Raw genomic sequence first — 14,266 nt, 5'->3', positions numbered from 1 at the left:
TAGACGTTTTATCAAAGGTTTTTCGTCTATAGTAGCGCCTATTACTCGTATGACTAAAAAGGATGGCAATACACGTGTCTGGTCTACTGAGGCACTTCAGGCTTTTGACTTTCTTAAAACTACGTTCGCCTCTGCCCCTATTTTACAGCATCCTGTCCCCTCATTGCCATATATACTTGAGGTTGATGCTTCCGATATAGGGGTAGGTGCTGTCTTATCCCAAAGAGAGTCTCCTGACAAGCCATTGCATCCTTGTGGATTCTTTTCTAAACAAATGTCCAAGGCAGAGAGGAATTATGATGTGGGTAATCGCGAACTCCTTGCTATCATTTTAGCACTCAAAGAATGGAGACATTTGCTAGAAGGAACTAAGGATCCTATTCTCATATTTACAGATCATAAGAACCTATCCTACCTTAGCGAAGCTAAAAGATTGTCTTCAAGGCAGGCTAGGTGGTCACTGTTCTTGTCTCATTTTAATTATATAATCACTTATAGGCCAGGTGACCGGAACACCAAAGCGGACGCTCTGTCCAGACAATTCGAGACTATTGACAAACAGGAGATTGATGTCACTCCTGTCATTCCCCCAGACAGGATAATAGCAACTACTATATTGTCTATTTCCTCGTCCCTCTTGCAGGCCATACAAGCGAAACAAGGCATGGCACCCAGCGAGAGGCCTAATGATAAATTGTTCGTTGACATTCCCGAGAGACGGGATATTCTGTCACTTTATCACGATACTAAGACTGCTGGACATCCTGGTATTTCCAAAACAGTGTCAGCCGTTTCTCGGTATTTCTGGTGGGATACCTTACGTAAGGATGTTACTGACTATATAAGTGCTTGTACTACTTGTGCATGTATGAAAACTTCTCGTAGAGTTCCTTGTGGGCTGTTGCATCCGTTACCCGTTCCCGAAAGACCTTGGTCTAATCTATCAATGGATTTTATTGTTGAATTACCCCCTTCGAATGGTAACACAGTCATCCTAATGATAGTAGATCGGTTTTCCAAAATGGCTCACTTTGTGTCTCTTCGCAAGTTGCCCACTTCCAAGGAATTGGCTCTTATCTTCGCTAGAGAAGTGTTTCGATTACATGGTATTCCCTTATCTATTGTATCCGATAGGGGTAGCCAATTTGTTTCCAGGTTCTGGAAAGCCTTTTGTTCGGAGATGGGTATTTCCCTCTCATTTTCTTCCGCTTACCATCCCCAGTCTAATGGAGCTGCTGAACGTGCCAACCAGTCTCTTGAGCAGTACCTCCGTTGTTTTGTGTCTCACCATCAGGACAATTGGTCTGACCTGCTTCCTTGGGCTGAATTTGCTCGGAATAATGCCACTCATGATTCTTCCGGCAAGAGCCCTTTTTACGTTGTCTATGGCCAGCATCCCGTTGTTCTTCCGGCTGCATTCTCCTCACAGGGCATGCCAGTTCTGGATGAGCATTTGGCTGGTTTGCGTAATACTTGGGAGCAGGTTCAGCGTTCTTTGGTGGACTCTGCTGCCCGCCAGAAGGCTCAGGCTGACAAGCATCGCAGAGCGGCTCCTTCCTATGTTGTGGGGGACAGGGTTTTGCTTTCCACACGGAATATTCGCCTCCGGGTGCCTTCTATGAAATTGGCTCCCCGCTTCATTGGTCCTTATCGCATTATACATAAGGTTAATCCCGTTTCTTATGCCTTGGGTCTGCCTAAGAATCTGCGTATACCCAATGTATTTCACACCTCTTTGTTGAAGCCTTACGTACGCAACCGCTATACCCGGCATACTCCCCCTCCCCCTCCTGTCTCTGTGGAGGGTCATGAGGAGTTCGAAGTATCTGCTGTTATTGACTCTCGTTTTCTTAGGGGTCGGCTTCAGTACTTGGTACATTGGAAGGGTTATGGGCCTGAGGAGCGCAGTTGGATTTCTGCGGATGCTGTTCATGCTCCCCGCCTTGTACGTTCTTTCCATTCGCGTTTTCCTGCCAGGCCTGGTCCTGCCCGCCCGGAGGGCGTGTCCTCAGGGGGGGGTACTGTAGCGGTACTTACCCTATCCGGGGGCCGGACGCGGTCCTCTCTTCAAGCCGCGCGCGGTCCTGCGGCTGCACGAGCCGCGCGCGGCTCGTCCGACTGTTCAGACAGGAAGGCGGGCAGTGACCGCGAGAAGCGGTCACGTGTCCCGCCTGCAGCTAAGAGCGCGCCGCGAATCTCGGGCGCGCTCTTAAAGAGACAGTGGGAGCCTAAATTGCAAAAAGGCTCCCATTGGCTCCTGTCATGCCAATCACCCCATACACTTACCTGTTGGGGGAGTGGAAGTGACAGGAGCCAATCATATTAGTTTTAAGGCTACTTATACTTACCCTTTTCCCTTAGTTCCTTGCCCTATCGTGGTTTCTGCTACAGTTCCCTTTAGTGCTTGTTGTGTTCAGTTGTGTTTCTCCGTATTTGACCTTGGCTTTGTATTCTGACTTCGTTTTCGCTTTATCCTATTCTGTACTGTTTGCCGGCTTGCTGATTCCTGTGTACCAGTCCCCGGCTAGTTTTCGTTTACGCTGTCTCTTTGTGCCCTTGACCTCGGATCGTTCCTGACTCTGTCTTATCCTATTACGTCGAGTCCGGCCACTCTAAGGTCCGGTAGACGTATCTCTCCTCTGTACTGTCTTCTGTTAGGCTGGATCCTGCGTGTAGGGGTATATACTCGTTACAATTAGTGGGCGGTAGGTAGAAAAAGGTTGACTACCACTGTTCTAGTGTCTCAGTGTCCCCATGTTTCCCAATGTCCCCATGTCTCCCAGTGCCCATATGTCTCCCAGTGTTGGTGTCCCCATGATTCCCAGTGTCCCCATGTCTCCCAGTGTCCCAAAGTGTCTCCGTGTCCCCAAGTGTCTCTCAGTGTCCCCTAGTGACATAAGCACATTGGGAGACATGAGGACACATACACAAGGTGACACTGGGTGACATGGAGACACTGGGCAACATGGGGACACAGAGACATGGGGCACTGAGACACTGTGATATATAGAGACACTGTGATACATAGTTTCAGTTTCCCTGAGTGTCCCCAAGTCTCCTAGTGTCCCCAAGTGTCTCAGTATCCCCATGTATCACAGTATCCCTAGTGACATAGGGACACTGGGAGATATGGGGACACAGACACTTAGGGACACTGGGTAACATGGGGACACTGGGAGACAGGGAGACACTGGGAGCAATGCATCTATACAGCATAATCAAACTGTAAGTAGTTTTTTGGTGATTTTACAGAATATTCTCTTATGTCACTCCTTGTGATTTACATCATGTGACGTCACCCATACATAATTAGTTATGCAAATTATTAAGGCCTGTATTTATTTCCAAGTAGGGTGGCAACCCTAACTACTATTCACATACTCTTGCTTAAGTATATGGAAACAAAACTTATGTGGACTAGCTGAAATAAAATTAGTTAAGGTAATACTTACTTTGGTCTCTCTAACACTGTGGCATGTTCCCTTTCTTCTACACTCACTACATCCACCTTTTCTCAGTCTCAGAATGTATACCAGGAGCTTCTGCCTGCAAGTAAGAAGGTAAGGGGACAAGTGGACATGTGAGTGCTAGGGGACAGTCCTTAGAAACCATGGAGCGAGCGCATCATTAGACGCATTTATGCCAAACTCAGGATGCTGTTTGACAGAATGCATGATTGGCAGGCAGGCTGACATGCATTCATGCCAGGCTCGCATTCCAATTCTTTGGGCAGACATGCCCCCTTTTTGGGCATGTTCATCCCTTTCTGAAGTTCTGGTTACATTATCCGCGTCAGTGGCCCACCCTTTTACCCTGCCTCTTGACTTCCTGCTTCACTGGACACTGCTGTTAGGGGGTATGGATTTACTTGAAAGATGAAAGCATGAATTGTAGAGATTAGCAAATTTTAAGAAAATCTGAGTTTTCTTATAGCTGCATCCTATGAGTTTCCCTCCGGCAACATCTTCACCAGATACATAACGCTTGAGAGGTATGACTGTTTTAGTGTTTTTGGTCGATAAGATTCTGTGCTTGGGCCCCTCATAATTGCCAGCACCAGGCCCACTGTGCTCTTAATCTGGCCCTGCATGCTGGGGTTAATTTTCATTCCTGGACTGCCATACAGTCCCAAAGGCAGCATAGGCCCAGCAAACCAACCTGGCACATTTCAACATGTAAAAATGAAAAGGGGGAAAGCCCTAGATTTGACCCTGTAACTCTCCAAAACGTGCTAAAACCTGTACATAGTGGGTACTTTTGTACTTGTGAGACATCGCTGAATACAAATATGTGTAATTTATTGCAGTACAAACTAATAGTATTATGATATTAACAATTAAAATGCCATGCAGAACTTGAAAAATAACAAAATGTCTTAATTTCTCAAGGTTTTTTAAAATTTTATTCATATTAAATTAAGTTTCATATATGAATATTTGATATAAAATAAAATCCCTGTTTCTCCTGAACAAAATGATATATAATATGTATGGGTGTAGTTAATATGAAAGAGTTGAATCACGGTTGAACAGACATATAGCGCAAATTCCAGGTTTTGTTTACGTTTTGTTTTGATCACAACTTGTACAACTGACTCCATCCTTAAGGGGTTAATCTGGTGATCTATGCATAGCAGTTTTTTGTTTTTTTAACAAAGCAGTTTATGTATGTTTTACTGGAAAGAATGTATTGATAATTTTCTCGTAAACAATGATGTTCTGGGACGGTCAAACAATAAAATCTTGTTACATTAGCATGTTTGGTATTACAAATTATTTAACTATTTAACTACTAGCGTTAGCTATGTTTCGAAAAATCATTTAATCCTTTCTTATCCAAAAGCCTTTGTAATACAGGTTTATTTACCTATGTTTCCTGGATACAAACCAGGGGATAATCAGTGGCACTCTCACCAGTTTAGTGGTAAGTTACTACTGCAATGGCTTGCTGGAAAATGGTCACTTGTTTGGAAACATGCTTGTTGTTGTGAACACTCAGAAATACATCCTTTGTGATATGTGCTATAATCATGACCCGTGATTTTTTCTTTCTGGTGTAAAATGCCTTATTGGGCTCTATAGGGAATTACAGTATAACCCTCAAATAATAGCATTTATTGGCTAATAGGCACTCTGTCTGCAAGGGAGAAGATTTCTACGTCTGTTGTCGGTGTGCTGTGTGCTCTGTGCTGTGTACAAAATATGTACAGAATTGACAATGGCAGCCAAACAGAATTCTGGGCTGCCAATGTCATGCAGACTGGGTGTGCAAATAGCCCCCAACACAAAATTACAAATATCTTAATATTAGCAGTGCTTGAATAACTGAAGTGGTTGTGGTGGTTGGAGTAACCCTTTAACAACATAGTAAACCTTGTACAAAGTCCAGACAATAAATGATGTCTGGTTTGACACTTGAATGTAGATAGTGCATTGTGTTGAGAAATTGCACTACAGTGTGTTCAATGAGTTAATGTTAATTGTGTGAAATAATGTTTTGTCCCTCAGTCTCCTCTTTAACAGGGAGAAGCATGAGTGCTATTATCCAACTAAGGAGGTGCAGACTCTTATTAATTGATTGGTGAAGCTTTGGACCAAGGTTGAATTGAAAAGAAGGATTTTGAACCTTAATCCACCCCCTGTTCATCCTATTGTGTCAGGTTGTGGATCTGTACTGCACACATAGAGACAAAGACACATACAGAGACACACACACATACACAGAGACACAGACACACACACATACACATACAGACACACACACACACACACACACACAGACACAGACACAGACACACACACATACACACAGAGACACACACACATACATACAGAGACACAGACACACACATACAGAGAGACAAAGACACATACAGAGACATAGATATACAAAATGTTTCCTACCTTGTGACTTTCCCTGGGGGCTCATATTGATGGGAGTCAGAGTTCCCACTCTGACTCCCTCCTCCTCCTTCCTCCAGCGCGGGTCCTGATAGCTGGGAGGAGTGACCGGGGAATAACTTCCTCCCAGCTTGTGATATAATCACAGGGGGCCCGATCGCGCTGTTAAAGTGCCCAGCGCAGACCGGGCCCCCTGATAATCCATATCCATCGGGTGGCTCTGACAGCATGGGCCACCCGATGGACCCCTCCATATGCGGTCCCGGCGGTTTGCCGCACAGGCCGGGGCCGCAAAAGGTGGCAGCTGGTACCCGGTCGCGGGGGTCCGCAGGGCCCCCTGGAGTGCCGGGCCCGGTCGCAGCTGCAACTCCTGCGACCGCAGTATGTACGCCGCTGTATGTATGTATATACCTTTATTTACATGTGGTTGTACTAAACCATAGTCGCGGATTATCTCCTCTTTGTTTGTGTCTTGTTCTGTATTTTCACAAGGTTGGGGAAATCTTGTGTGATAATCTGCAGCCCCTATCCATCGTTTAAGATATAGTGAGTACCTATACTCCATTTTTTGTCATTTAGGAGATAACCCTGGGAGGCTGTATACCTATAACTTAAGTCTTTATTCTCATATTGTTCATAATTCACTGGTGTTTCAGGTGGAGTTGTCACATTTATACTTGCTTGTTCCCTGTGTATCTGTATATCTGCATATGTGCAACTTGTACTCTGTAAATGTGACAATGCCAGTGGCTCTTGCTAGCACCATTTGTATCACCTTGATTGTCCTCCGACATGGTACCACAGCAACATCATGTAGGGTATCTAAAACTACTCTGCCATCCCAATTATATGTGTTGTGTTTCTAATTCTATACATTCTATACATACATTGTTCTAGGCAAACTGCTAGCAAATGTTCAGCTTTATTAAAAATGAAAAACTTACATGTACACAAGCTGTGCCTAGAGCAGGATTAACCATAGGGTGAACTTAGACAGCCATCTAGAGCCCAGGGGTTATACAGAGGCCCTAAGACCATGAATTTGCTTGGCCCATTCACCATCCCTATGGTCAGAAGAAATATTGTGGAAGCAGCAGAAATGATTTTCATGTAAGTATGGGCTAGATTCTATAAAATGAGTTGAGCTCATATTTTGTAACGGAGTAGTATTTTACATCTACAAGTCACAGAGAGAACTGCTATTTAATTACAAAAGATATTTTTTTCTCGTCTTATAGAATCTAGCTAGCCCTATATCTTTGAATCTATACTTTGCAGAGCTTGTCTTAAAATGTATGTAATTAACCTGCACAAATGCTTCAATGAGAGCTTATTTCCATTTTTTTTGTGTAGGGAAAATAGACCTTCTTCGGTTGTATTAAGGTGTATAAGAAATATTAACGTCAATAAAGTTTAGTGAAGTTGAGTAATGAATACTTTGTTTGGTAACAGGTATTAAAAATATTTTTTTTTATTAATTGATAGTTAAAATAATTTAAGAAAACTATACTTAAATTAACCTAAAATTCTGGTACAAAAGCAATGCAATATACATAAATTACACCAACGGATTGTACACTGGGAGTGGGGAGGGGGGTAATATTATACAGTATGTATTGTAGAAAGCAGTTATGGTGTATAGATCTTAGCTCTGCCGGCTCAATACTCTGACATTTAGGAGTTAAATCACTTTTGTTTCTATTTATGCAGTCCTAGCCACACATATAGCAGGGGTAGGCAACCTTCAGCACTCCAGATGTTGTGGACTACATCCCCCATAATGCTCTGACACCCATAATGCTGGCACAGCATCATGGGAGGTGTAGTCAAAAACATCTGGAGTGCCGAAGGTTGACTATGCCTGTACTAGAGAGATAAGGGGATAGCAGATGAAAATACATGTACTAAACATCCCAGTATAGCATTAATATATAAGTTTGCAAATTATACTAAAAAATTATATTAAAAATTCCAGATTGCAAAATAGATGCAAAAATAACTGGTTTGTGAAACTCTGTTAGTTAAAATTATATAAACCCTTAAATCGGCTGTATATGTAAAAAAATGTATATATCCACAGTGTAAATCTATAGCAACATGCGTGTCTTGTTTAGAGTACCATCAGTCGATTGGCAAGTATTTGCCTCGACTTACCTATAAAAATATATCATTTATTCGTTAGGTGAGCGTTATTACTTTGTTTAAGCAAATGTTTATTGCTCCTACCACTCTGTGTCACTATTGGCATATACATTGTTATTGCAATTTCCCACAAAGCAGCTATTCTGTAAACATTATGTTTCTTGACACACCATTTTGACAAAATAATAACATCCAATCTACAAAAATATGATTTCTCAGCACAGTATTATATATAATACTTCAATACAGTAAGCAACTTCACACAAAATGAAAATGCTGAATAACAATAAATATCCCAATTAAATGTATTAAAGATGTCTTTGCGTTAAACATTAGATACGGGTCTTTGAAGTTCAAACTGTCACATTATTTCATTTTCCTTGAAGATGAAAACTCTTCATTTGTCCTTGCAGTTATTCTGTGATATTAATTTAAATGGTTTTTATTACAGCACACCATTAAATATCAAAAGGACGCATAAATTCACAGCTTGTCATCGAGCTCTGAATCATAGGCTTTGTTGGAAATCCCATCGCAGTTAAGTATAGGTTCTGCAAAAAAGTTTCGGGATGCAAGGCTTAAAGATCTTGAAGAAAACCCTGAGGATATGCTGAAATTGTCTGAGAATTTGGAAAGTGGATGAACTTTACAATCAAAACTGTCCGGTAACTTGTAAGAGAGAAAAAAAATTCCACTTAGGAATAGGAGGACTGCGGCGACTATTCCGACCGCAATACCAGCTCCAACTTCCTGCATTTCTGGGCTAGATGGCATATCATATGAACTTGGAAAATATATACTAACATTGTTCACAACTGAGTGGAGATTCCAAGCCACTGGAATTATAATACAAAGACTAGAGAGTAAATTCAGGATTCCTCCTAATGTAAACCAGTAACGAATAAAATGCATACGAGATGATCCTTGATAAATGTTTTTTAGTGCCCAAACAGAAAAAGCTTTTCCTGCTGCCCCTAATATAATGGCCACAACCATAAGACCTTGAGCAACAAAGATCTCTTTGGGTACAAAGGCGTCCGTGACACTGAATTCTTGACAGAACATGGTTTCTTGGTTTGAAGAGTCCAGGACCTGACTGAAGAAACATGTTCTCCAGATGCCAATCCATGCAATGCCAGAGGTTATAACAGTGGTATTAGTCACGTGCCACACTCTCCATTGGACAAGTCCAGTAGTTATTGAGTTAAGAATCCAGCCCACGGTGGCAAAAGCAAATCCTGCGAGTTGAAGATTAGCTGTGTGAGCCAGGTATGGCATGACCTGAAGATCTTCACCAGTTTTCACAAGGGGGTCCAAGGTTATTCAACCATACTCCTTAACGGCTGGACACTAGAAAAGCAATAAAATAATCATATATGATTGTTAAGAACGAACTTAGCTCCACAGAAAGCAGCATACACCTTCACCTTTCTATTACTGTTACTGGTTTACAATCCCATGAACAGAATGTACACACATATGGTTTGTAGTTTGACACTTGCAGTTGCCAAGAAACTAGAACAAGTCCATCCTGAACATTTCTGGTTCCTACCCTATGATAATATATAGTACAATGGGACTAGCACAATGTTGTGTCTGACATGGCAACTGTCTTGTGTGTAGAAAAGATTTGTCTGCTTTGCTTTGGGGAGTTACTACTTAGGTGTCTCATTTTTCTTTTCTTATTGACAGCTAATGTAAAGCATGTGGTTATTACAGAATAAACTGTATTATGTGATAGAAGAGTAATAAGAAATATATTTTAAAAAAAACTGCCTTGTTTATTGTTTTCTTGTATGCTATGTTATTTCAGGCTGTGGGGCACTGACAAGGAATGAATATAACATTTTATTATTTATATATATATATATATATATATATATATATATATATATTATTTGTTTTAAGCATAATCGGATCTGGACATTACTTGGTGCTATTCAGAGGTTTACCCACCAGTTTTACATGTTTTAGTCTAATCTGAAATCAGAGCTGTAAAAACTCCAACTCGACTATTTTTCCATTCTGCCTATTTTTACTTTAAATTTGCAAACAAACAATTACCAGTTTAGAAAATAAACCAAAATAATAAATAATATACATCACCAGGTGTGGTACAATTTTAACCACTAGGTCACTAGCAGTCACATTGTGTAGACACACGCACTTCAAAACTGAATAAAAATCATTGCAGCAGCTGGAAAAAATATCCCCCACCTCAAACACACTGGACCAGTTGTGATAAAGCATTATTTGTAAAAGACATATTTTAAAGGCTTCATAGAGCACAAAAATGAGACTCCTCTGCTATAGTGGGGCTGAATACACTGTGTATTAAATATCTTGTATTGCTGTATTTTTAAAGCGTTCGTGTCCCTGTCCCTATTAAAAATCACTTCCCTCCACTTTTGCCATATAAAATAGTAAAAGTAAATAGTGAAAGTAAATGTTTTATCTCATTTCTTCTGTGCTTACCTCTCCGCCTCCTGTGATGTCAAGGAGGAGGCATGTCTTCCTCTGCCAATGTCCAATCCAATGCACCTCATTAAGGGATAACTGGGGATCCAGTGTGCACACACGGCAAGTGTCATCCAAGCTGCCCCATAGAAAAGCATGGAATCAATGCTTTCCTATTGGGGCTTACACGTCACATGAAAGAGATTTACTCAATCAGTGCCACAGAACCCCTCCTGTGGCTGCCGGTATGATTATTGCTACATTTACATTGTTACAAGGACAGGGCCACTGCACCCAGGCCACATCTGGGTGACTTTAGTCCTCCTTTAACAGAATAAATAAGCCCAATGTTCTTTTTTCTATTTACATATATAGTGAGCTTCCAGATAACGGACAGTAACACCCGCTGAACATATAAATAAATATACAAACCTTTTATACAGTACAGTTAGAGTACATTTTATTTCAAGTGATAGGATCTAGCAGAGTGAAGGATATCACTACCATTAGAGGGTGCCAAACTACCAGCTGCCAACACTAAAAGCTGATTGGGATGTATTGCAAAAGATCTCCAATGCAAATTAATAAAAAGGGGCCATGATAATAGAATTATGGCATTTAAATGTGTTTTCATTTTGAGCAAATAGATGTAATAAAAAGTAGGCATATGCATGGGGAACATTTTCGGTTCGGCGATTTTCGCAATTCGGGACTTCGGCAATTCGGCACTTCAAGACTTCGGAACTTCGGCAACTTTGGAACTTCAGCACTTCGGAACTTCGGCACTTCGACGCTTCGGAAATTCAGCAACTTCGGAACTTCGGAAATTCGGCAACTTCGACACGGAATTTCGGTACTTCGGCATTTTGGAATTTCGGGACTGCGGCACCTCGGGACTTCTCTTGCAGCCGTTTGGTAGATAACTCCCTAATTCCCACGGTATTAGGGAGTTATCTACCAAAAGGCTGAAAGACCTAAATTGGTCTTTCAGCCAAATTTACTAATACTAAGTAAAAATTACTTAGTATTAGTAAATTGTGCCCCTACTCGCTATACCGCGAGTAGGGGCATGTCTAGTAAACAGTGAGCAGCCTGTGACTCACTGTTTAAAAAAATAAATAAAAAAATAGTACCCCCAGCCCCCACCCCTGAGCGGCGGGTGGGGGCCTTAACGTAAAATGATGGGGGGGGGACCCATTGTCCTCCCCCTGGCCCCCACCCCAGAGCGGTGGGTGGGGGCCTTAAATCAGAATAAGGGGGGACCCAATGTCCTCCCCCTGGCTCCCACCCCTGAGCGGTGGGTGGGGGCCCTAAATTATAATAAGGGGGGACCTAATGTCCTCCCCCCTGGCCCCCACCCCTGAGCGGTGGGTGGGGGCCCTACAGTAAAATAAGGGGGTACCTAATGTCCCCCCCCTGGCCCCCACCCCTGAGCGGTGGGTGGAGGCCCTAAATACTAATAAGGGGGGGACACCTAATGTCTTCCCCCTGGCCCCCACCCCTGAGTGGTGGATGGGGGACATTAGGTCTCCCCCTTATTAGTATTTAGGGCCCCCACCCACCGCTCAGGGGTGGGGGGCAGGGGGGAGGACCTTAGGTCCCCCCCTTATTTTACTATAGGGCCCCCACCCACCGCTCAGGGGTGGGGGCCGGGGAGAGGACATTAGGTCCCCCCTTATCAGTATTTAGGGCCCCCACCCACCGCTCAGGGGTGGGGGCCAGGGGGAGGACATTAGGCCCCCCTTATTATAATTTAGGGCCCCCACCCACCGCTCAGGGGTGGGGGCCAGGGGGGAGGACATTAGGTCCCCCCCCTTATTCTGATTTAGGGCCCCCACCCACCGCTCAGGGGTGGGGCCCGGGCGGAGGACAATAGGTCCCCCCCATTATTTTACATTAGGGCCCCCACCCACCGCTCAGGGGTGGGGGCCAGGGGCTCGTGAGGGGGGAACTTTTTTTTTTTTTTACAGCGAGCAGCCACAGGCTGCTCACTGTTTAATAGACATGCCCCTACTCGCGGTATAGCGAGTAGGGGCATAATTTACTAATACTAAGTAATCTTTAATCAGCCTTTTAGTAGATAGCTCCCTAATACCGTGGAAATTAGGGAGTTTTCTACTTATTCATTCTGGTCATTACATTGACAGGCTAAGTAACTTACATTTTATATGAATGTATGTTACTTGATTGTTGTAAGTGTTGTAAATGCTTACAGTTGAATCCTGGCTATGTTTGTATACTTTTTATTTAAAATTATTTACAATGTAACATTCTTCTTCTTTCACTGGGTAAGTATATTAGTACTTTGGCAATACTGTGCTTTGGAACCTTCGGCACTTTGACACTTCGGCAACTTCGGAACTTAGGAAATTCGGTACTTTCGGAGCTTCGGGACCTCGGCAATTCGGACATTCGGAAGTGTCTAATAAAAAGTGTAAATCCCTCACTGAAGAACTGAGAAAAATGTATAATATATATGTGGCTGCATGGTTGGTTGCTATGTAATTATTGGCTATTTTGATGATATTGAAGTGTAGCACAGTAAGTCCTAATCTAGAATTATATTTTAAGCAGGATTGTAGGATCACCCTGTTATAATCACAGGAGCCCCAAAAGAACTGCTAGAACCAATTCAAAGATTTAAGTCATGTAGAATATTAATGTTTTTTGCAGCTGACATTGGTTTACCAGACAATATATTTTACTTAGGAATCCCTAACAAAGTGCTCAAGGCTTGTGACTTTTCCTTCAGTGACAGAAAACATGCAATTTATTCAACTCATTCAGAGCACCTTTACCTACTGTAAATTGTCTAGCGTGACAACAACAGTTAGTAGTTACTTTTTTTATTTGCATTTTGGTTTGTGACATTTACCCTAGTAACACCTACACATGCTTTATGTTTTCTGAGCAAAACCCGTAGAAAATGCCCTACATAATGCAAATTCAGGAGTCATTTCTGGTTAAGGAAAGTAATGAACTCATGGGAACACGGGGAAATGAATATGGGACACTTTTGCAGCTTTGCATCACTTTATTGTTCCTGACACTTCTATAAATCTCTCTACCTTGAGGTCAAGAGCTGCTTTTAATGCATGGTAAATCTTGGTAATAACGCCCATCCATACAGTATCCACACATTGTCACAATGTCACTCACTAGACACACATAGCCAAAACTTTAATAAGTCAATAATTACTTCCATTATTTCACTTTGGAATTAGCGAATAGCGCATTTAAAACACATATTTTGGAGGAAAGAAATGTGATGGCATATTATCGTATCTGGCTAAAATTACCGTGCGCACTACAAGGCTTCCCACAGGCCCGGACTGGCCATCGGGCACACCGGGCAAATGCCCGGTGGGCCGCGATGGCAGTGGGGCCGAGGCCGGCAGGGGAAGGTCCCAGGACTTCCCCTGCCGGTTTATGCAGGGCCGGCACTATCCGAGCGCTGGCCCCGCTGTATTCCAGGTCAGGCCGGTGGGGAGATCAAAGATCTCCCTCACCGGCCCACATGCTATCCAATGCGGCCGCCGGCGGGGAGAGAGGGAGGGAGCCAGCCCTCCCGGAGACAGGACCCGGCGGAGCTCTAACTTGCAGCTCCGCCGGGTTCCTCTCGCGAGATCCGGAGCGTTGCCATGGCAACGACCGGATCTCGCGAGAGTGAGCTCTAGCCCGCAGGCTAGAGTTCACTCACCACGAGGACCACCAGGGAACACTGCCACTCTGCCTCCCAGTCCCAGGAACCAGTCCCCCCCTCCCAG

The 14,266-nt window shown here is 43.1% G+C and overlaps 1 protein-coding gene across 1 annotated transcript in view; it reads right to left on the bottom strand.

Moving 5' to 3' along the window:
• Positions 1-7,497: 7,497 nt before the first annotated feature.
• Positions 7,498-14,266, bottom strand: part of CLDN34 (claudin 34) — a 28,158-nt gene continuing 21,389 nt past the window's right edge. Inside the window, exon 2 of the mRNA XM_063444256.1 lies at positions 7,498-9,392. Within this exon, the coding sequence (XP_063300326.1) occupies positions 8,526-9,320 (795 nt within the window). The 5' untranslated portion in view covers positions 9,321-9,392 and the 3' untranslated portion in view covers positions 7,498-8,525. The remainder of the gene's footprint in view (positions 9,393-14,266) is intronic.

This window comes from Pelobates fuscus, chromosome 1, assembly GCF_036172605.1.
Source record: "Pelobates fuscus isolate aPelFus1 chromosome 1, aPelFus1.pri, whole genome shotgun sequence".
Taxonomy (NCBI): Eukaryota; Metazoa; Chordata; class Amphibia; order Anura; family Pelobatidae; genus Pelobates; species Pelobates fuscus.
The sequence above is the reverse complement of the archived record's forward strand: the minus strand, read 5'-3'. Positions and strand labels throughout refer to the sequence as shown.